Source organism: Peromyscus eremicus, chromosome 1 (assembly GCF_949786415.1).
Source record: "Peromyscus eremicus chromosome 1, PerEre_H2_v1, whole genome shotgun sequence".
Taxonomy (NCBI): domain Eukaryota; kingdom Metazoa; phylum Chordata; class Mammalia; order Rodentia; family Cricetidae; genus Peromyscus; species Peromyscus eremicus.
In genome coordinates, this window is record NC_081416.1 from 168,014,516 (window position 1) to 168,039,660 (window position 25,145).

General features: G+C 42.4%; 1 protein-coding gene across 1 annotated transcript in view; it reads right to left on the reverse strand.

Moving 5' to 3' along the window:
* LOC131895374 (carcinoembryonic antigen-related cell adhesion molecule 1-like) overlaps positions 1-25,145 on the reverse strand; it is a 349,579-nt gene that overhangs the window by 39,611 nt on the left and 284,823 nt on the right. The window contains exon 11 of the mRNA XM_059245814.1: positions 8,674-8,779. Within this exon, the coding sequence (XP_059101797.1) occupies positions 8,674-8,779 (106 nt within the window). The remainder of the gene's footprint in view (positions 1-8,673; positions 8,780-25,145) is intronic.

Below are 25,145 nucleotides of genomic sequence, written 5' to 3' on the forward strand. Positions count from 1 at the left end.
GCAGCAAGTGCTCTTAGCTTCTGAGAGTTTTTAAATTTTGTGTTTGGAAGGTTTTGAGTTTGCAGGTTCTCTTTGCATGTCACTATCAATCTCATTCTCATCTACCTGTGACACAAACATCATATTCTACACTGTTATGAGGTGGACAGTTGGCCACCACAAGCCTGTCTTGATCCAGGGACCCTCAGTTGTGTCCCTGTGTGGCAATGTTTTGAGAATAGTTACCTTCTCCATGGAGTCAAGACTCCACTCCTGCTTTCTCACTGCAGGTCCATCTCCTCTGCTAATTCCAGGCCCTTCTCAGCCCTCAAAGATCTCAGCACCATTCTGTTAACAACTGTTTGCTCCTGGTGCTGGTCAAAGCATGTATATATCCTAGGAGAAGCAAAGGTGTGCATGCATGCATGTGAATGTGTGTGTGTGCACCTGGACACATGTACAGTCTCACGTATGAGAAGTTAAGAACCATTCAACAAATATTTAACTGTAAAAATTTGAAGGCTAGGGTGTAACTCTGTAGGCAGAGCTTACTTAATGTGCACAAAGCTCTGGATTTGATCCCCAGGACTTTGTTCAAAAAGATACACACAGGAGGATGAGAAGCTCAAAGTCATCCTTGGTTATGTACTGAGTTTGAAGATAGCCTGGGCTATGCGAGACACACTCATAAAAATTTTTTAAAAACTCAGGATAGAAAATGTAAGAGTAGCCAGGCAGTGGTGGTGCACGCCTTTAATCCCAGCACTCGGGAGGCAGAGCCAGGCGGATCTCTGTGAGTTCGAGGCAAGCCTGGACTACCAAGTGAGTTCCAAGAAAGGCACAAAGCTACATAGAGAAACCCTGTCTCGAAAAACCAAAAAAAAAAAAAAAAGAAAAAAAAGAAAATGTAAGAGTATATAATGGTCTTTGAATGGGTGTTTGACACACTTTTGCTTTCTCCTGAATTGCTTGTCCTTGTCCATACACCTCCACCTGCCAAAAGTGAAGCATGTCTTCCCATTATACATCTAACTTGACCTGACCATGAAACTTGGCCACAGTGGCAAAGGGAGCTTAACACAACCTTACTCTTCCAATCTGACATGCAAAGTGTACCCTATGATTGGCCCCTCTGACTTTTGTGCATCCATGGTACCTACTGTATGTCACAAACCTGAATTGATCTCAGAGTCATGGGCGTCATACCTGGAAAGGCCCAGAGCACTGGCCTTCCTGTGGTCTGAGGTGAGTCATGAGCCTGGCCCTTAGGCACATGTCTCCTCTGAAGCTCTACTCCAAATGAGGATTTTGCTCAACAAGCCTGTGGTGGCTCTGGCCTCAGATTCTGCATGCTCTGGGTGTCAGGTGTGTGCTCTTTGCTTTTGTGATGTTCCCGTGGGCTGGCCAGAGAGAATGTCTGTAGGAGGTAGGTGTGTTGCTGTCAGGCAGTTTTCTCATGGGTCCCCATTGACTCTGATACTTGATATTTTGTCAAAAGGAAAATAATAAATGTGTGAAAGACAGACACTGGCTTCTATTCCTGTTTCTAGAATGAGGCTGTCCTTAAAATCAGGACAGGTTCAGAAATTGTGGGGCTGCAATGTACTCTGGAAGAATTTACAGGTGGAAAACATGAGTGAGGAATCTCATGTTTAAGAGTTTGTTCAACCCCGTCTGCTACCTATGACCAACACCTATTGCTGAGTGAATCCTGGCTTCTCTAACTAGCAAACAGCAGTCCATAGGTGACATACATGCACTACTAAGAAAATTAGGCTAACAGTGTGAGTGACTCCATATTGACCTGACTGAGGGCTTAGTCCAAAACCACAGGCTTATCACAGTGCTTAATTTCACCTTTAGTAGATGTTTGTATCATTCCAAAGGGTCCCCTTCTTTCATAATCTGTTTCTTTGGTATGTAAATCACAGGTGGGCGTGAATCAAAGGCCATTTTCCTACTTTTCAAATGATTATAGTTTTCTGGTTAATATGTTAATTTTCTAAAAGGCAGTGGTTGATTTTCTAATGTTAAATCACCCACATTCCTGAAACATAGTCAAGATTATAATTCTGAACTTATTTTGGCGGTATTTCATTAAGGGGTTTTCACCTCTCTGAAGGTAGACAGGAATGAGGTTTCACCTCCTCATTTGCTCTGGAAAGTTTTGACATTGATCCTGAGCACTCAGTTGCCTGGTAGAATTGTGTAAGGAAGGCACAGACTGCTCCTGGATGTTTTGTGGATAGTGCTTTTTTGTTTAAACTCCTTCTCTGATATTTAACAGAATCACTGCCTTTCTTAGGGCTTCTATTGCTTCAACAAAACACCATGACCAAAAAGCAAGTTGGAGAGGAAAGGGTTTATTTGCCTTGCACTTTTACATCATAGTCCATTACTGAAGGAAGTCAGGACAGGAACTCAAGCTGGGCAGGATCCTGGATGCAGGAGCTGATGCAGAGGCCATGGAGAGGTGCTGCTTACTGCCTGGGGCACATGGCTTTCTCAGCCTGCTTTCTTATAGAACCCAGGACCCCAACCCAAGAATGGCACCACCCGCCATGAACTGGACCCTTCCCCATTGATCATTAATTGAGAAATGCCTTACACCTGGATCTTATGGAGGCATTTTCTCAACTGAGGTCCCTTCTCTCTCATGACTCTAGCTTGTGTCAAATTGATGTACTACTAGCCAGTACACTGCCCCTAAACTTCTGCAAGTGTGCCCCACAACTCACTGCCAGACCTGAACAGAGACTCTTGTTGTTTATGGTTGGGTTAGATTGATTGATCTTTTCTTGATTAAAATTTGGTAGTTTGGGTGAATCTAGAATTTCCTACATTTCTTTAGATTTTCCAACTTAATGGAAAACAGATTTTTAAAATATTCCCTTACAATATTTTGAATTTCTTTGGTGTCAGTTGTGATGTTTCTTCATTCCTTTGTGATTCGGTCACTTTGGGTCCTTCCTCTCTTCCCTTTGGTTAGTTGAGCCCAAGTCCTGTCAAAATTGTATCCCCTCTCAAAGAACCAGCTCTCCACATGCCCAGCTGTTGATCTTTTCCAAACAGGCACAGTAGGAGTCCTGAGTATGGGAGCTGACTGACTCAGAAGAAAGCTGCTGGGGAGCACCTCCTTATTAAAAGAAAGTCTAGTCCAAACTACATGAATAGATTAATATAACAAATTAAGACTAGCTCACACTTCCTTTTAATTACCAAGCATTTTCTGATTCAGGTATAAAGCAACACTCTCTGCTTGGACTTTTATATCCCTTTCCTAACCTGACAGAAAAAAAATGTTTACAATTTAGTAAGCATCTTTGCACATTATCAAAAATGACTTTGATGTGAGGGAATAATCTCTGTAAACAAAACCCAGAAAAGAAGGCACACATATACTGAGCTGTTATTACAGTTTTGGATCATAGAAGACATTCATTCCCCTTGTTTTAACTAGAAAAGAGGAACTTCTAGCCCCACAGTAGAAAAGTTATTTTCTCCTCCTCCAATCCTATGCTTAAATCTATCAGAAGTTCCTGGTATTAAAAAAAAGAACCTCTGGCTCTCCATCCTCTTCAAAATTTATGAGTGATAATTCATATATTATTTTGTATATGTTTATAAGTGTCAAATTTTTTATACTGGTGACATTTATTAATCATCTTATGATTTTTATATTAGACACAGGGTTCTCTCATTATTCTCTCCATTAAAAGACTGTCAGTTTGAAAGTGTTAGCTCCTGTTGGTATTGTTGGAGGCACATGGCTGGGAAAACTCCCATAGAAAGCTGTAAATATATCCTGCAAAACAATGTGCCAACCCAAAAACTGCATCATGGAGTTTGGGTATACCCTCCTTAAGATACACTTAAGAAAGTGGGTGGTGGTGGCACACACCTTAATTTCAGCACTTGGGAGACAGAGCCAGGTAGATCTGAATGAATTTGTGGCCAGCCGGGTCTACAGAGAAAGTTCCAGGACAGCCAGAATTATTACCCAGAAAGTCCCTGCCTTGATCCCCCCCTCCCCACAAAAAAAATGACACGAGTGTTGATTTTTATCATGTGGTAATAGAGCCCATGTTGGAGTCTCTTCTGAGTCTCCCAATTCCATGATCCCATTAGGAATATAGAAGATGAAATTAAAATGGAAAAGTTGGAAGAGGAGGACTGGGATGTGTACCTGACTGCCTGTGGCACAGGAAGTCTAGGAGTGCAGTGATCCTCTGAGGGCTCTCAATACTGCCAAATATTTCAATAATGTCACTAACCAAGATAACGGCCAAGTCACATGGTCACCTCTATCTTGATGAAGTCACCAGCCAAGATGGCAACAAAGTCACTTGGTTTCTTTCTGTGTGGTGAGCTCAGCTCATGATAAATGAGCCCACACCTCACCAGGGCATGAGTCCATGGGGAATATAGAAATGTGGGCGACCACTGCTTTATTTCTCAAACAGTGGACCTCAAGCATGGATGATATAACAGAAGAAAGTACCCAAAGAGTACAGGTATGTGGGCCCCAAAGAGCAAAGTAAAGACACAGAGGAAGAATCGTCATGGTTTCGATCCGGACAGAGGGTCCATATGTGTCAGCACAGAGGTAACTATGATGCAAAGTGGTCTCATTTGGATTTTCCTTTGATCTCACTGAGCTCCTATGTAGAAGCTAGGATCCACAAGGCCCTCTATAGGACCTTACTTAGCGGTCACTGCTCTGTTTTTGTGTACACTCCCTGCCTGTCCCTCTATGCCTGTGTATGTGGGTGGTGATGGTGGTGGTGGTGATGGTAGTGCTGGTGGTGCTGGTGTTGGTTGGTGGTTTGCTGGCATGTATGTCTGTACATTGTGTATATGTCTGGTACCCCCTGGGGAGAGAAGATGGTATCAGATTCCCTGAGACTACACTTACAAAAGGTTTTCAGCTGTATGGTTGATGGGCATCTGAGTCCTCTGGAAGAGCAGCTCAGTGCTTAGATCCACTGAACCACCTCTCCAGCTCCTATCCCTGGCATCTCTTGAGTATGCTCGACTGTATGAAGTCAGGTGGGGACAGGCTTAGAGTCTTCCTGGTCAACTCAGGAAGGTTGTCTCCTGATGCACCCTTTTCAGTCACTACTCTCCTGTCACAGTAGTGGGGCAGAGGTGTACAGGGAGACAGATGCAATTAGAACAGAGGGCCCCACAGAGCTAAGTGGTGAAAGAGCAGGAAGTGTGAGCAAGAGAGGAATCTGGAGTATGTGATAGGACACTGGACATTCCCCAGTAGGAGAAGGAGCTAGGTTCGGGGAGCTAAGAAGACAGTAGTGTGTGCAAGGAAGACCTGAGAACAGAGTGGGCAAATGTCCAGGAGTGCTTCATGTGCTTACTGAAGGCTTGGCCACTTAGTTTTGTGGGACTAGAGAACAAGTCACAGCTGAGAGGTGAAATGGAATCCCAAACAGACATGCATGGAAGATTGTATCTTTCCACCATGGAACTGTAGCTGTGACCAACCAAGACAGTTCCTGTTTGCAGGACCTTGGATTTCATGGCCCGCCATGTGTACAGCAAAAATCCTATGACAGGAAATAGGTACAGAGTGGCTGCCACTGGACTCCTAGAACTGTACACAAGCCAGTCTACATTGTCATCCTCCTGATGGCAGAGATCACATGCCAGGAACCTGTACACATAGTCACCTGTCAGAGGGCTTTCCCCAGTGGAGGTCATCCCCTACCACAGCCCGTTTTTCTCTGCCACAGCCAGTTTTCTGATCACTACTTAGCTGGCTCCCTGGCTACAGTGGACTTCATAAAGTACTCTTGCTCTGTGGTCTAAAGGGTGCAATCCGTCACCAGCAATCCCTTTTCTGCTAGCCACTGGCTACCCAATCCATTATTTGCCTTTCTCTCTGCTGACTCTGAAGGCTGAGGCCTCAGGGTTGTGTCCTTTGGGGACTCTTCTCCTCTACCCCCCCAGTGAGGGGCAAGAGACTGGGAACACATGAGCAGCAGCTAGTGGGACAGGTTCCATCGCTGTATTTTTATTTCAGAAGACTGAAATTTGCGATTTGTGTTGCTGGACATTGTTTTTCAAGAAATAATGCGAAGGCCATCCACCTGAAAAGTATGGTCATTCAGTCAGTCTCATGACACAGAGACAGAGACAGAGACAGAGACAGACAGACAGAACATGGGTGCATCTCAGAGGACAACTTGCAGGAGGGGTCTCCTCTTTCCCTTCTTTCACCTTTCAGTTGGCAACTGAACTCGGGTGTCAGATTTGTAAACTGGCACTTTACACACTAAACCATCGCATCTGCCCTATTCCAGGTGTGTGTGTGTGTGTGTGTGTGTGTGTGTGTGTGTGTGTGTTGCGTTGGTGTGAACCCGCTCTCATGTAGCCCAGGGACTGCCCATGTTCTCCAGGGACCAAGTGCTGTGACTGCAGGTGTGCTCCACTGTGATTCTGTGGATCAAATTGAGGCCAGGGACAGCCAGGCAAGCGCTCTAGCAATAGGACTACATTTCCAGCCTTTAAATTCTCTAAGTGACCATCTCAATTGCTAAGAAGAATATAAGTTACTATGTGGCTGGAGCCTTCTGGCAAAGAACAGAGACACACAATAGTCCCCTCCTTTAGAGTCAACCCACATGGACTGTTTGTCCTGCACAGAACAACATCTCATGGAGGCCTCCTTTGCCAAAGACTATAGAAGACAGCACCCGGCCTATTTTAACATGCAGCCTATGGTCCCTGGCCATTGTTCACTCTCACTCTTTGATGGCCTTTCATCTGCAGTGGCCCTTTGGCCAATGTCCACCCTCACTTTTGAGCATGCCTCCTGTCATTCTGTAAGAAACCTGCCAGTCTCCTAAATGATAGGATGTCTCTTGTCTGACTCCATCTGGCAGACTAAAGGGACTAGGGTGCTGGGAACAGAAGCAGACAGAGTGAGATCCCAGAGCCTGCACTTCTGACTGGTTGGAATGGAGTCTTTCCTTTGAAGGCCAGAGCAGGTTCAGATGAGGAGAGACAAGAAGCGGGATATGTCCCTTCCTCCTTTGGGTCTGTGCTGGGAACTACACAGGGGTTAGCTCACCCACATCTGTAATCTCTTTTGTAGTGGGCAGAATGCAGGAAGGCTAAGGGTAAGAGAGGTGCAGCTCCTTGTCTGCTGCACGAGGAACTAAGGATACACAGTTGTGGCTCTGAGTGTCCCCATCTCTCCAGAGACATCTGAGAGGAAGCAGGCAGTGAAAGTGGCAGTGCTTACCTCATTAGGAGAGTTGTCACATGACCTGGGGAAGCAAGAGAAGAGTCACCAGAGCATGGAAGTGCAAAGCTCATCTCAGACTTGTGATTTGTAGCCGAAGGAGGCTGCAGGAGGTGGTGGTAGATGTGGGGTGAGGGTTGAGTGGGTGATGCCCAAGTCCAGTTAGAGGATTTGCATCCTCCAGAGTCTGTTTCACAGACCTAGCTTATTAGGACCAGAGGAGAGGTAACAAGGACAGAGACCTGGATTATTCCGTTCAGGAGTTTTCCCAGTTCACAAAGCCTTGATTATTCTTTCATCAGTGGTATTTGTCACTGACATGTTTCTATAACAAGGAGGAGCACAGTGGTCCATGGGACCTAGACACACACAGCAGAGAGTCTCCCTAAGGGAGAATGAATGCCCATAATATTCACACACAGCAGGGAAGGCGTTAGGGTGAGGAACTTGCTCTTGGACATGTGTTTCCCTCATGCTAGCCTAGCCTAGGTGGACTGAGTCTCCCTTCAGCACTGACTTGGTCTCCTGTGTCTGGAAAGAGGGTGAGGACCTACAGCACCTGAGGGTTGGTGTTGTGCAATATTTGTTTAACAATGTAAAGATGTATTGTGTTTGTTTAACTATGTAAAGATGTGTTGCTGTTTTACCTTGCCTGCCTAAGGCACCTGAATTGTCTAAGAAAAAGCTGAATGTCTAATAGTGAGGGAGAATATATAGGTGGGACATCTAGGTAGGGAGAGTAAGTAGGAGGAGTTATTTAGGCTCAAAAAAAATGAAGCCAGGGAGACACCTGGGGCCAGACAGACAGATGGGGAGAAAGCAGGAAAGTAGGACATACAGAATGAAAGAAAGGTAAAAAGGCCTGAGGCAAAACATAGATGAATAGAAACAGTTTAAATTAAGGTAAAGAAGCTAGCTGGACAAGCCTCAGCTAAGGGTGAGCATTCAAAACTCTCCGTGTCTTTATTTGGGAGCTGCTTGGCAGCCTAAAGGAAATGCCAGCCAGAGGCTGGGAAGAGAAGATCTGCTGCGTAAGTCAGACAGGAGACAGTGGTTGGTGTCCAGGATTCCATGGAAGGACAGGCAGGTGGTGGGACCTTTGATTCTCGAGGGTCAGTGCCTTTACTTACTATGGATGGACGGGTCCAGTTGTCCTCACTGAGCATGCTCTTACTTCTCGCCCTAAAGAAGTGGGAGACACTGTCACTGTTGTTTGGTTCCTCAGTTGGGAAGGCCCCTGGGAGCTGATGTTTCCTGGGAGCTGCTTGTTGTCCTTGCTGTGCATTCACACCATGGCTGCCACTGCCTTTCTTGGTGCTGGCTCCTTTTCCAATCTAACCAGCCCTCCTAGCCTTTGATCCTTTTACCCCATCATACTTGCTGTTTTCTAACTGGTGCTGGGGGTGGTACTTTGGTTGAGGATTTACTTTTACCTTCTTTTCCTTTTGAGGTTTCACATTTGAGGATGCTTTTGATGTTTCATTGAGGTTCATTGGCTTATTGTCCACTTGTTTAACATTGTTCTCAATTTGTGGCTCCCTGGTGAAAGATGAAGTCAATTTATCTCCAAACTTCACAGGGAAAGGAGTGACATGACCAACAGACAGTGGGGTACAGGACATAGGAAGGCAGTGATATGAGGAACACAGCACACACACACAGCAAAGAGAAGAAGATGGAGTCCAGACACAAAGTGAAGGAAGCCTCTTCCCTTTCCCAAGCATGGAGGGAATGGAAGAGTAGGTGGAAGGGTGGAAGACACTTCACCTGCCACGACGTCTGCGCCACAGGAAAAACAGTACAAATATTACTGCAATCAGCCCCAACACACATTGGGCAACAATGCCAATAATACCCCTTGATGAGGGTCGATGTTTTTTTGGTTTGGCACGTTCACCTGTCATGGAGAGAAAAGAGAAGAAGCATCATGATAAATTCCTCCTCACCAAGCAAGTGAACAAGAACTCTCTCATTGTGTCTGACATCTGTTTGTCCCTTTGGGGAGTGCACCTCCTGTGAGAAGGTAGATTAGGAGAGGTGAGGCAATAAGCAAGTTATTCTCTCCTAGTACTCCCGTAAGTACTGTGTTTCTAGGCTGGCCATGTGTCTTCTTTCAAGTCCTTGCCTGCAGCGGGTGGGGAGAGAGTGTGCTTTATGCTGCAGCCTAAATCTTATCCATTCTGGCAGTCCTTGGAAGGCTCTGAAGATGGGAGAATGTCACATAGCAATTTTTTACATTAAAATTACAGTTATCTTTTTAAATTTTTTATTTATTTATTTATTTTAGTTTTTGGAGACAGGGTTTCTCTGTGTAGCTTTGCGCCTTTCCTGAAACTCGCTTTAGAGACCAGGCTGGCCTTGAACTCACAGAGATCTGCCTGCCTCTGCCCCCTGAGTGCTGGGATTAAAGGCGTGTGCCACCACTGCCTGGCAACATTACAGTTAAATTTAATGATCATATCTTTTTATCATTGTCCTAATTGTGGTAGATGTAAATATTTACCTCTTTCCTTCCTGTGGCCAGGAGTTAACTAAAAGAATGTTGAGGCTCCATACCCAGAGAGTCCTGCCCCTTTACCCCATCCCTGGGACACAGCTTCTCCACCTGGGAACCCCCACACAACTCTGTCCCCGTTCCTTGCTAGCATGCAGGGCTCCTGTGGGAAGGCCCCACCCTCACCAAGACCTCCCATTGGACCTTGCAATCTATATGCCCTACCCCCATATCCAATCCCCTGAGACCCCAGCCACTTCCTGAGGCACGGAAATCAAACTGCCAGCTCTCATAGGACCAAGGTGACTGACTTTGCTCACACTCAAAGAGAGTCCTGCCCCTTGGCCCCATCCCTGGGACATATCTGGTCCCGGAAATCCCTGCCCTACTCTGTCCCAGTTGTTGGCCAGCAGGCAGGGCTCCTGCAGGAAGGCCCTACCCTCACCTAGACCCCCCACCAAACCCTGCAATCTACATACCCTACCCCCATACCCATCCTCCTGAGACCCCAGCCACTTCAAGCCTGCAGCCCTCATTGGACAAAGAGCCCTCATTGGAACAAGAGTAACCTCCTAAGACAGGGAATTTGCCAGCCCTCATTAGACCAAGAGTGGCTTTCTAAGACTTAGAATCTGCCACATCTCATTAGTCAAAGAGAGGCTTCCTGAAACACAGAATCTGTCAGCTGTGACTGGACAAAGAGCCCTGATAAGACTAAGAGCAGCTTTGTGTGTTATAGAATCAACTATCTTGGGTTGACCCAAGAGCAGCTCCCTGAGACACAGAATCTGCCTGCTCCAATTAGACCAAGAACTAAGATTGGATCTAGAGGGGCCCCCTGAGACATAGACACAACAAGCACAGAGTGGGCCAATAGCAACTCACTCAGATACAGGCACCTCATATACCTATTGGAGGAGGAGATGGGCAGATGTCAAGGCAAAAATACATACAACAACATAAAGAACAACGCAGCATCACAAGAACCTAGCCCTCCTCCAACAGCAAGACCTGAACATCACAATGTAGAAGATGCAGAAGAAAGCAACCTTAAGAACAGCATCTTGAAGATGCTAGAGGCCTTTCAAGAAAAAATGAAAAATGAAATTGAGGAAAAGACAAACAAAAAGTTGGAAGAAATCAATAAACAAATAGAGGAAAAGACAAATAAAAAATTGGAAGAAATCAATAAATCCCGTAAAGAAAGGCAAGAAAACATTGAAAAAGCAATTAAACATGTGAGGGAAACAGTTCAAAACCTGAAAAGGAAAATAGAAACAATGAAGACACAAACAATGGGAATGCTGGAAATAGAAAATCTGAGTAAACAAACAAGAAACAGATGCAAGGATAACCAACAGAATACAAGTGATGGAAGAGAGAATCTCTGGTGTAGAGGATACAATAGAGGAAATAGATTCATCAGTCAAAGAAAATACCAAAGCCAAAAAAGTCATAACACAAAACATATAGGAAATCTGGGACATCATGAAAAGACCAAATCTAAGAATAATAGGGATAGAAGAAGGAGAAGAATACCAACTAAAAGGCACAGAAAATATATTCAACAAAATCATGGAAGAAAACTTTCCCAACTAAAAGAAGGAAATACCTATGAAGATACAAGAAGCCTATAAAACACCAAACAGACTAACCCCCCCCAAAAAAGTCCCCCTCACCACATAATAATTAAACAATAAATCTACAGAATAAAGAAAGAATATTAAGAGCAGTAAAGGAAAAAGGCCAAGTGACTTACAAAGACAAACCCATCAGAATAACACCTAATTTCTCAATGGAGACTTCAAAAGCCAGAAGGACCTGGACAGACATTAATGCAGATACTAAGAGACCATGGATGCCAGCCTAGACTAATATACCCAGCAAAACTTTCAATCACCATAGACAGGAGTAAACAAGACATTCCAAGATAAAACCAGATTTAAACAATACCTATTCACAAATCCAGCCCTACAAAAAGCACTAGAAGGAAAATTCCAACCTAAGGAAGTCAGATACTATCAGGGACTATGGGGGTCCAACCCCTCAATAATCCCCTCCCAGGGTCAAGGAAGAATCTACAACCAGCTGATAATTAATCTTTGATGAAAAGAAATAAATCTATGTACAGGAAATCTATGTAAAGAATAATAAATTACATTTATTATTCTGTCAGTTTTCTCTCTACAAGCTTATACTCTACTCTCATTTTTGGCTCCTTTCTTGCCCAATTTCTCTTTACATTTATCTGTTGTCCCCTCCAGGTTCTATCTTAATTCCTTCATCTAGTTCTGTCCCTTCTAGGTTGTCATACATCTAGTTCTTTCCCATATCAGCTTCTCTCCCATCTCCTTCTCTCATCTTGTTCTTCCTCATCTCCTTCTTCCCCATCTGGCTCTTCCTCATCTTCCATCTCATTCCTCTGGTACTCTCTTCTAGCCCTTTAATCTAGTTCTTCCCCATCTCAGTTTGTTACTCTCAAGTTCTTACCCATCTAGTTCTTCCATTCCCTTTTCAATTCTCAGTCCTCTGTGTCCTCCCTAAGTCTCCCAGAAATCCAGTTATATCAAGCCCCTGGTTGAGCAAGGTCACCAGGCTTGAATTCTACAGGGTCATAAAGGTAGGTAAGAAATTTCCTCAGGCAGTGACCACCAGGCTTTCTTTAACAAGCCAAAATGGGAGTGGTAAAAGAGAAGGTCAACTGAGTGCTAATGACTGGTTAGCATATCACTGTTAGTGCTTAAAAGTGGCTAAGGGAGATATCTGATTCCAGAGGAAGCCTTTCCTGAGGCTGTTCTCCAAATACCTGGAATGTTTATGTCCAGAGAGTGATAAGTCCACACTGTTAGCCCTTCTTAGGGAAAAGTCAATTGGGAAAACTATGAAGGCACACATGATTTTCATAACAGAATACAGCTGATATACAACAAGCCAAATAACACCAAAAACTCCCTGGAATTTGGCTTCCTCTGGAGGAATACACCACCCCTCCAAGTAGTGACTTTGCCATAACCAGCTGAGTTCTTATGATAAATTCCTGAGGCCTGCAGCAAGATATACCCACAAAAATACATGCAATAGATAACCCCACAGCAGTAAAGCCCAAAGAAGAGAAATACACACTCACTATCACTAAAAGATAACAGAAACTAACAATCACTGGTCATTAATATCCCTTAATATCAATGGACTTAATGCACCTATAAAAAGACACAGGCTAACAGAAAGGATATGAAAACAGGACCCAACTTTCTGCTGCATAAAAGAAACACACCTCAATTTCAAAGATAGATACTACCTCAGAATACAAGGCTGGAAAAAGTCTTACCAATCAAATGGTCTTAAGAAGCAAGCTGGTGTAGCTATCCTAATATCCCACAAAATAGACTTGAAACTAAAATCAATCAAAAGAGATCAAGAAAGACATTACATACTCATCACAGGAAAGATACACCATGAGGAAGTTTCAATTCTGAACATTTATGCCCCAAACACAAGGGCACCCACATATGTAAAAGAAACATCACTAAAGCATAAATCACACATAAAACCCCACACATTAATAGTGGGAGACTTCAACACCCCACTCTCACCACTGGACAGATCTGCCAAATCAAAACTTAACAGAGAAATAAGGGGCTTAACTGATCTTATGACTCAAATGGACTTAATTGATATCTACAGAACATTCTACCCTAACAAAAAAGAATAATTGACCACATACTCTGTCACAAAGCAAACCTCAACAGATACAACATAATTGGAATAACCTCCTGTATTCTATCAGACCAACATGGTTTAAAGTTAGATTTCAATAACAACAAAAATTACAGAAAGCCTACCATCTCATGGAAACTGAATAATGCTCACCTGAATCACCAATGGGTCAAGGAAGAAATAAGAAAGAAATTAAAGACTTCCTAGAGATCAATGAAAATGAATATACTACATACCCAAACTTATGGGATACTATGAAAGCAGTGCTAGGAAGAAAATTCATAGCATTAATGCCCACATAAAGAAGTTAGAGAAATCTCACACTAGTGACTTAACAGCACATCTGAAAGCTCTAGAACAAGAAGAAGCAAAGTAACCCAGGAGGAATAGATGCCAGAAAATAATCAAATTGAGAGCTGAAATCAATAAAATAGAAACAAAGAGAACAATACAAAGAATCAATGAAACAAAGAGTTGGTTTTTGTTGAAATTCAGAAATTTTCAAAGGAAAAGGGATACACAAAAACTGACAATGAGGAGATCCAGAGAATCATCAAGTCATACTTCAAAAACCTGTACTCCAAAAAATTGGAAAATCTAAAAGAAATGAACAATTTTCTGGATAGGTACCACATACCTAAGTTAAATCAAGACCAGATGAACTATTTAAATAAACCAATAATACCTAAAGAAATAGAAGCCGTCATTAAAAGTCTCCCAACTGAAAATAGGCCCAGGACCAGATGGTTTCAATGCAGAATTCCACCAGATCTTCAAAGAAGAGTTAATACCAATACTCTTTAAATTGTTCCACACAATAGAAACAGAAGGAACATTACCAAACACCTTCTATGAGGCTACATTTACACTGATACCCAAGCCAAACAAAGATGCAATGAAGAAAGCGAATTACAGACCAATCTCCATCATGAACATTGAAACAAAAATATCAATAAAACATTGGCAAACAGACTCCAAGAACACATCAAAAATAATTGTCCACGTTGATCAAGTAGACTTGATCCCAGAGATGCAAGGATGGTTCAACACACGAAAGTCTGTCCATACAATACACCATGTAAACAAACTGAAAGAAAAAAAAACACATGATCATTTCATGCTGAATAGGCCTTTGACAAAATCCAACACTCCATCATGATAAAGGTCTTGGAGAGATCAGGAATGCAGGGAACATACCTAAACGTAATAAAGGCAATTTACAGCAAGCCAACAGTCAACATCAAAGTAAATGGGGAGAAACTCAAAGCAATTTCACCAAAAGTAGGAACAAAACAAGGCTGTCCACTCTCCCCATATTTATTCAATATAGTACTTGAAGTTCCAGCTAGAGCAATAAAACAACAAAAGGAGATCAAGGGGATAAAAATTGGAAAGGAAGAAGTCAAATATTCACTATTTGCAGATGACATGATAGTATACATAAGTGACCCCCAAAATTTGACCAAGGAACTCTTACAGCTGATAAACACCTTCAGTAGTGTGGCTGGATACAAGATTAACTCAAAAAAATTAGTAGCCCTCCTATATACAAATGACAAACTGGCTGAGAAAGAAATCAGAAACATCACCCTTTAAAATAGCCACAAATAATATAAAATACCTTGGGGTAACTCTACCTAAGCAAGCAAAGGACCTGTATGACAAAAACTTTAAGTCCCTGAAGAAAGAAGTTGAAGAAGATGTCAGAAAATGGAAAGACTCCCATGCTCATGGATAGGTAGGATTAACATAATAAAAGTGGAAAACTTACCAAAAGCAATCTACAGATTCAATGCAATCCTCATCAAAATCCCAACACAATTCTTCACAGACCTGGATAGAATAATACTCAACTTCATATGGAAAAACTAAAAACTCAGGATAGCCAAAAGAATCCTGTATAATAAAACAACCCCTGGAGCCTCACAATCCCTGACTTCAAGCTCTACTATAGACCTACAGTAAGAAAAACAGCTTGGTACTAGCATAAAAACCGAAACGTGGACCAATGGAACCGAACTGAAGACCCTGACATTAATCTGGACACTTATGAATAGATGATTTTCGACAAAGAAGCCCAATCTGTACAATGGAAAAAAGAAAACATCTTCAACAAATGGTGCTGGCAGAACTGGAGGTCAATATGCAGAAGACTGCAAAAAGATCCATATCTGTCACCGTGCACAAAACTTAAGTCCAAGTTGATCAAAGACTTCAACATAAATCCAGTTACTCTAAACCTGATAGAAGAGAAAGTAGGAAGTAGTCTTGAAGGCATTGGCACCAGAGATAACTTCTTAAATATAACATCAGTAGCACAGACACTGAGAGAAACAATTAATAAATGGGCCCTCCAAGGAGGCTAGCTAGTAAAAGGACCCTATGAAAGACACAGGATTGCCCAGCAATGGAGAAATGGATGAGAGCTACATGAGCAAACTGGGTTTGAGAGGGGATAATGGAGGGCAAGGGTCAGGGGAAAGAGATCTTAGTGGAGCAGGAGGTCCTAGATGGATCAGGAACAAAATGAGAGAACAAGGAAAGAGATATCACGATAAATGAAGATACCATGGGAATAAGAAGATGCAGAGTGCTAGAGAGGTCCCCAGATATCCACAAAGATGACTCCAGTATAGACTATTGGCAACAGTAGAGAGGGTGCCTGAACTGACCTACACTGGTGATCGGATGGCCGAACACCCTAACTGTCATGATAGAACCCTCATTCAGGGACCATGGAAGCAGATGCACAGCTCCACCGCCAAGCCCCAGGCAGAGCTCCAGGAGTCCAATGGACGAGAGAGAGGAGGGATCATATGAGAGAGACATCAAGACCATGATTGGAAAAAGTACAGAGACAACTAGCCAAAATAGTGGAAAAACATGAACTGTGTCCAATAGCTGAAGAACCCGCATGGAACTGGATTAGGCCCTCTGGATAAGTGAGAGTGTTGTATAGCTTAAACCATTTAGGAGGACCCCAGGCAGTGGGACCGGGACCTGTCCTTAGTGCATGAGCTGGCTTTTAGGAACCTAGTGCCTATGCTGAGACATTTAGCTCAGCCATGGTACAGGGAGGAGGGGATTGGACCTGCCCCAACTGAAAGTACCAGGCTCTGCTGACTCTCCAGGGAAGACCTTGCCTTGGAGGAGATGGGAATGGGGGTGCATTGGGGGGGAAGCAGTGAGGTGGGAGGAGGGAGGACAGGGGTATCCGTGGTTGATATGTAAAACAAATAAAAAATCTCTTAATTAAAAAAAAAAAAAAGAAAAAATATAATCCCAGCACTCGGGAGGCAGAGCCAGGCGGATCTCTGTGAGTTCGAGGCCAGCCCGGGCTACCAAGTGAGTTCCAGGAAAGGCGCAAAGCTACACAGAGAAACCCTGTCTCGAAAAACCAAAAAAAAAAAAGAAAAAATAAATATAAAAAAATTCATTTCTGCTGGTTCTTTTGAATTTATTGGTGTGAAACAGAGTTGTCCTATTGAGTTACAGAACCTGGAAGGGATTCTTGGTGTCCATCTGACCCTCTGTGACCAGATGAGTTTTGATCAGGCTGCTAAGATTGTTCAATGATGGATGAATAATCAGTAAAACAAGGGATGTTGGGAAAATGGGATATCCAGGTAAAAGAATGAAGTTAAGCCTTCACCTAACAATATATACAAATCAACTCTACATGGATCAAAGACCTAACATGGATCAGAGCTGAAAGTCCTCAGACTTTTAGGAGACAGGATGAAAGCACCTTGAAATTGGATTTCAAATGATGTCTTTGTTACGATGCCAGATCCATCATATGGGCCTTTTGGCTGCTTATATGTCTCTACACCACATGCATGTTTTCTACATGAGGAGGACAGAAGAGGGTGTTGAATTCCTTGGAACTTCAGATACAGACAAGAATAAGCTGCCATGTGGGTACTGGGAATTGAACCCTTGTCTATGGAAAGAATTGCTAGGGCTCTTAACTATTGAGCTATCTCTCCAGTCCCATAAACCATATATATATATATATATATATATAGATAGATAGATAGATAGATATAGATATATACACACATATTTATTTATTTATTTATTTATTTATTTATTTATTTATTTATTTACACACACATACATACTACAACATACCACAAAAAACAGTTATTAAAAAAAGCTTCTTGTGCAGGGATATCATGCTTCAAATGTCAGCATGAGGTTAAGAAACTCCGTATATGGACCACCAAGATGGCTCAGTTGCCAAGAGTGCCTGCCGTACTACCTCCCAGTACCTACCCCTAACTGCCACACAGAAGTAAATGCACAAACAAATGTGGGCCACTGAAATGGCTTAGCAGATAAAGGGATTGTTCACCCACCTGAGTTCAATCCCCTGTCCCTGGAGAACTGGCCCTCACAAATTTTCCCCTAACTTCCACTCATGGGTGTTGGACATGCACACAAAATGAATAAATATGCAAATGTAGTAAGATTCTCATTAGAGGTCCTTTCTATCTATGAATTTTATGTTTATGGACAGAAACCTTGGAAACAAACTACTTGAAAAAGTATCTCTACAGTGAAAAATGTATTGTTTCCTCCTATCATGATCCTGTACTTAACACAATTAGACTAGGGTCTATGTAGTATTCATATTAGGCATTGAAAATAATCTAAAGAAGATCTGAATATGTGGAAAGAAGTGTAGAGTAACATGAATATTTTACTAGTTTGTGAGGGTTGACTGTGTGACTGACTCAGATCCTAAAGTCTTAATCACTTTGCATTTCTATTTGCTATATTGACATCTACCGTTGTTATTATTGACCAGGTCTCACAATGTAATCTGGGCTGGCCTCCTACTTCATGCTCTCTCTCTTTTGAGACAGGGTCTCACTATGTAGCTCTGGCTAACCTGAAACTGGCTACAAATCCAGGGTGGTTGGAAACTCATAGAGATCTAACTGTCTCTGCCTGTGGTGTGCTGGGGTTAAAGGCATGCAGCACTGTGCTCACCTTGCTTGGTGTTGTATCATGAGATTAACATGCATCCATCACCAAGCTGGCTGTGTTTGTTTCCTGAACCATGTTTTTCTCCCTGTTACTTTGACCCATTCTGTACTCTGTTGATAAATAAAATGCCCCCATCCCCAACACTATGGAATAAGAAGGAAACAGAGGTCACTCACGTATTATGTCCAGCTGGATGGGGTCACTCCTCTTGGAACTGAGTGGATTGGATACTTCACACCGATAGTCCCCAGAATCCTCAATCCTCACAGGGTGTATTTGGAGGGTGTGGTTGTTCTCGGACAGCTTCATCCTGTCTGTGAGCTCCACACTCTGGCCTTTGAAGAGCCAATGGATGGAGATCCCAGTGTCGTTTGACAAGCAGGTCAGGAACACAGAGATCAGGTTTTTGACTGTGGTATTGGTGACTTGGATGGAGGGTGGAGTCAGTGGATCTGTGGATAAATAGTGGAGGGGACCAGCTGAGAGTCCTTCACCCTCAGCAATCTCAGCCAGTTCACAGGGCCTGTAGAATGAAGGGACCCTCTGCAAGATTGCATGTTTGGGATCAATATATGGTCTGTAAAGAGAGAGCTAAATCTTACTCCTACCAAGATCACCCACATTGACCCTGACTCAGGTTATTTGTGTAGATCGACACTGGGAGCCTCTTCAACACACATGTCCAGAAATCTCATGGTGGCGAGAAATGTATTTCCCAATGATATTTGTGGGAATTCTTGCTCACACTCTCTGTGATTGTGAACAGTCAGGTCACTCTTTTACTAAATAGCCTTCTGTTTCTTTTTTATTAAATAAATTTCATGGGGTTAAGATGGTCTAGCTAATCTTAAAGGTGTTAAAGACTATACCTCAGGACTGGGAGAAATCCCTAACTGAAGGCTTTCTGTATGTAGAAAAAAAATACTATTTCCTGCCCATGGATATGGATTTAAAACTACAGAGAAGGAAGTGAATAATCACAGTGCTGACCACAGCCTGCCACTCTAATCCTCAATATTGATATTTATTGAGACAGGGTCTCAGTACAGTCCTTGTTTGCTTGGAACTTGCTATGTAGACCAGGATGGCCTCAAACTCACACTATCTACCTGCCTTTAGCTCCTCAGAGATGGCATCAAAGATGTGTACCACCCCACTCAGCTGATATTTGTTTTTTGAGCCTAGAGAAGAGTAAGCAAAAGAACATCACCAACTGTCAGTGACATGGTTCACTCTGACTCAGAACAGGGCTCCCAGGAACCTTCTCCATGCACTCTTCAAATTCCATGGAGTCAGAGCTGAGACAGGAGCAGACCTGGGAGCAGAGGTCTAGTCCCCATCTGTGGGGAATTTTCTCCTCCAATTTGCAGAATAAGAATGTGAGCACAGTTGAAAGCCCTGGGTGTTCCTTGTAGGTCATGAAGGTCATAAAATGAAAATGGAGGGGACAGGAAAGCTTGTGTTAGGTACAGAAAGAAATCTTGATCTTGAGTCTCTCCTAACCATGAAAAGTCCCTCACACAACCTTAGGTTTTCCAAGACTTGGATAACCTCCTCCTCACATTTCAAGCTCCACCCCTATCAGCCAGACATCAGAGAACCAGGAAGTCATTAGACATAGGGATGGAGCAGGAGGCTTGGGGGAAGACTGAGTTTTGCTTGTTCCCATAAACATGGGCTGGAAATTAAATGCTTCTGCACCTTCCCAAATAGCCAAAGGACTCCACTTCAAACCTTGTGCTGATATTAAAGAGATCCACAAATTAAGAACTATAATTTTCTTCACTGTGGTCCTATTGACTCCAGGGAAAACATTATAAATGAGGAAGGAATAGGATCCGCTATTATTAGTATTGATGTTGGGGATGAAGACCTCTTGGGAGGATGACATGAGCTCTCCTCATTGACAGGCCAAGAGTAACGTGGAGGTGGGTTAACGTCTGTGTGGCAGGAGATTTATGGATTGTCCTTGAATGGAAATAATATTTGAGGGGGATATGATCAGGACATCTGGACAATCTGGAGCAAACAGAACAAAGCCACAGGTGATGTCAGCAGAGGGAAGGGGAAATCCTGGTCTGTAGAAGGACATAGTATCTCTTTGAGCTGTGCTTTAACCTAATTGAGCAGATTTCACCCAGAGCTGGAGAGGAGATTAGTAGAAGTGTACTCATTCAGCATCGCAAGCCCTGATCTATCTCAAGCACAACACGCACACATCTCCACTGCACACTCATGTGTGCACTGAGCCTGAGTCTAACATGTCCCCTGTCTCCATCACCCTGAACCTCTCTAGGCAGAAGTGCCTGGAGCCCATTCAAGCTCAATGCTGGGCCTGTCCACATATGCTTGGGCTGACTCAGGATGCCCTGGCAGCCTAGGTATCTGTATAGTAGGTCTGTGCCGTGAACCCAAGGGAACTGGGACTAAGCATGGTAGCTCTAGCCCTCTGTATTTAGGCAGTTGGGACCAGGATGAAACAGAAAATACTTACAGGTAATGTTCAGAAAGAATGGGTCCCTTTTGAAGTCCCTCACTTGGTTCCAGGTTCACATTCAAAGGGACCTGTGTCAGTCCTCACAACACTGAGTAAAGTGAGAGTCCTGTTGTCCTCAGACAGCTTCAGCCTGTCCTCTTCTGAGAGGCTTTGATCATTTATCCTCCACAGGTAGGCTGTACTCTGAGTCTCAGGCTCACACATTAATGCTACTGAGTCCTCACCATCCACGAGATTGGAATTGTTGGTTGTGATATTGGGCTTGGATAGCAGTGCTGTGCTGACCACAGAGAGATGATAGCCCTGTGTGGTACTTCTGATACTTGCAAAGGCCTCTTACAACCAGACACAGTCTCTTAACTCCCAGCTGACCCAGATCCCTAAAGAATCAGGCAGGAAGTAAGTTAAAGGCAGATGGAGTAGCTGAGTGCTCAGAGATAATTGGGCCTCCCGTGCTGTGTATGGAAGAACCAAGGACTTTCTCAAGAGTGAACTGAGCTGTGGTGTTTGGTGATGATCAGACTTAAGACTTAGAATGAGAGACCTCATTTTATTTCCTGGTCCTCACTGAACCATTGCCTGCCTTGAGACACAAGGTTCAGGTCCCTCCAGCTACACTGACCTCCCCTGCTTTGTGTAGACCAGAGTTCTCCCAGCCTTTGCTGTTCAGGGCTCTCCTACAGATAAGTTATGATTAGTCTTCCCATTGAGCTTCCCTGAGAAACCTGACAGCCTGTCAAGAGATCTCACACAGCCCAGGATGTGCCTGACATTTAGGTCATGCTGGGTCTTAGGTAGACTATTTTTGTCAGGTGTTTGATGTTGACTGACATGAATACGGGTGCCCTATAAGAATCCTGAGTCTATAAAATGATCTAGAAGAGTGAAGGCCACCTAGTAAGTCTTTATGGTGGGGACCTGGAGATGTGGTTGTGTACCGATAGCTTGGGCCACTGATGGCCTATGTGACCCTTACTCAATGATTGTGTTTTCTGTCTAAGTTTCCCTATAATAGGAAACATAGTAAATGATCATTGCTAGGCCTGCAAGTTAACCTTAAATGTGAACAATGACCTGACCTTCCACCAAGCAGTGTCTGTTACTATTTTCCTACAGGAAATAATCGTTGAACTTGGGTTGGAGAGGTTGCCCAGTGGTTAAGAGCACTGGCAGCTCTTCTAGAGTTCCTGAGTTCAATTCCCAGCAATCACATGGTGGCTTACAACCATCTATAATGAAATATGGTGTCCCTTTCTGGTGTGCAGGCAGAACACTGCATGATAAATAAATAAATAAATAAATAAATAAATAAATAAATAAATAAATAAATAAATAAATAAATAAAAATGAGGCTTAACAGATTGTTGGAAGGAAACACCAAGGATCTTCAGTAGCATGATGTAAATTCCACATAGGAAAGAGGAGCAGGTTAGAAATAACCCATAGAGAATTGTAGTCAATGGCCATTTTTATTTCAGAGTAGCCAATACCAATTTCCAATGTCTCACCATAACAAATGGGAGATAAAACTGTATTGGGTGTTAAATAGTTGACTTAATCATTCTGTCTTGTACACAGACATCAAAAATCACACTCTTTCTCCAGACTACGTACAGTTTGAAGGCAACATAAAGCATTATTAACAAGTAATAGACCATGGATCAAGAAAGTGGAGAGATCATTTTCAAGTGCCAGAGAATGTTACGTATTGAACATCTGAACATGGGCCAAAATATATAAAAAATTCTCACAGTTCAACAATAATAACAATAAAAACCACAAGCAGCTCAATCCAAAAAGGAGGAAAAGACCTGACATTCCTTTTAAAGAAAGAGGAACAGATGACCAATAAAGACAAGCTGCTTAGTTTTTGTCTATTTGACAGACTAAATTCACATTAGAAGAGAAAGCCTCAGTTGAGGTTATCACCTCCATCACAGTGGCCGGCAAGTCATTTTCTTAATTACTGTTTGGTGGAGGAGGACCCAGTGCTATCCCCTTGCAGATAGCCCCTTTCTTATGGGCTCTGTAAGAAAAGCAGCTGAGCAAGTTGTGGGAGCAAGCCAGGAAGCTTTCCCCAGGGTTCTTGCCTGCACTCCCCTCAATGACAGACCCTGATCAAGACATTTAAGCCTAATAAACCCATAACTGCCAAGTTGGTTTGGGTTGTGGCATTTCAAAACAGTAACTGGAAAGCTATCTAGAACTGCTATGGGATTGGGCGGGTGGTTGCACATGCCTTTAATCCCAGCACTTGGGTGGCAGAGGCAGGCATATTTCTGCCAGTTTGAGAACAGTGAGATCAGGAAAGGCACCAGAACTACACAGAGAAACCCTATTTCAAAAAAAACTTAAATTAAAAAAAAAAGAAGAGAAATGTTATGGAGTGATGCTTAGTGGCACATGACATTAATCCCAGCACTCAGAAGGCAGAGGCAGGTGGATCTCTGTGAGTTCCATGCCAGACTGGTCTACAAAGTGAGTTACAAGACAACCAGGGATACACAGAGAAACCCTGTTCAAAAAACCAAAAATGAAAAAAAGAAAAAAGAAATGCTTATGGGACAGGCATGGTTGTGCACACCTTCGATCTCACTACTTTAGGAATTCTAGGCTGACCAGCAGGAGTATATAGTGAGACCCTGTCTCACAATCAAAAAACCAAAATTTGTGTAACACCAGTAGTCGTTGTAAAAATACACATGATTGGCCGACCTAAACTGTACATTCTTAAGGATAAGTCATACATAAATTATAAGCTATTAAAGATAGTTATTAGGATACAAGTTAAAGCTTGATCATCTTATAAATGATCAAATTCTCTATACAAAACTATGTTTAGAAACATGATAAATATGCTGAATGTTAACATAATAAATTCCTTACTTCACCCATGCCATTAAAAAAATTTAAGCTTCCCACTTTAAACTATGCCATGCTTCTTACTTCCAGAAATTAGCCCAAATTACACTTTGAGATCATTTAGATAATATTTCCATTTACTATGTCTGAAGATAGTATGCCTTGCTATCCAATTTTGAATAAAAGATATCTCACCAAACAGATTTCAGAATAAGCTTTTACTGTTCCTTCATTAAAAGAAATTCACTTTACATTGGCTGTTCTCAATAATCAGTCTCCTATGTCTCCTGACTAATTAAATACATAAGTGCTTTTGGATGTAAAGTTTTGATAAGGGTATGAAAGTTTAGATATAGAGACCATTTAGGAAAGTTAAATAATATCTTATGATATATGAATTGCCAGTTATTGGGATAGATAAATATAACATATAAATATCTAGATATGGTATAAATGGTACTCAAGTCTCAGTAAATAACCTGGAGATACTGAGGATGTATGCTTAAGTTAGATCTATGGATAAAGTTTTTATTGAAATCTGAGATAATAGGCTTTAGAAATACACTTCTGTTTGCATTAATACGGTAGTATACAGACGTCCGCCAGAAGAGACACTCGGGCTAATAATAGGCCATAGCTCCTCCACTGTACAAAGTATAATAATTGTCCCAGGAATGATTGATCCTGACTTTACTGGGAAAATTACGATTATTGTAAACCTTCTACAAAAATAATTCAGAATCTACAGGGCAGCGCCTAAGGAAGCTGCCAGTTTGGATTCTAGTGTTATTGTCTTCTGGGTTCAGAAAACTGAATATTCCAGACCAACTAAATCCTTAAAAGACAGGGAAAGAAAATAATTGACTTGCTAGACATAAGCATAGACATTTCTTACATTTTAGAAAATGATTGGCCAGGTACTTAAGATAATTATTACTCCTTAAGATAATTATTACTCCTTCATCTCTAGGTAAAGCTAATATTGTAACGAAAATCTCAGAAATACTAAAATGATCAGATAGATAAAATTAAAGTCTATTCTGCCCACAGGCATCCCCTTTATACCTAACAATCTGTGGGGAAGAGACATGCTGTAATTAATTTGTGTATCATTGATCTCTGCTATGGAGTATTATCAACTCAAATGCTGTACATAGGTGTTAAACTTAAAAGAACTTGTGTAAACAAACCAAAGGCATAATTGAGTCCATTATTCTAGAACTTATAAATGACAGACATGGCCTAGGGTATGAAAATTTATCCAAGGGGCCACTCTTGACTGCTGACCCCACTACATGGAAATCTGATGCTCCTATCTGGGTTAAACAATGGACTTCGAA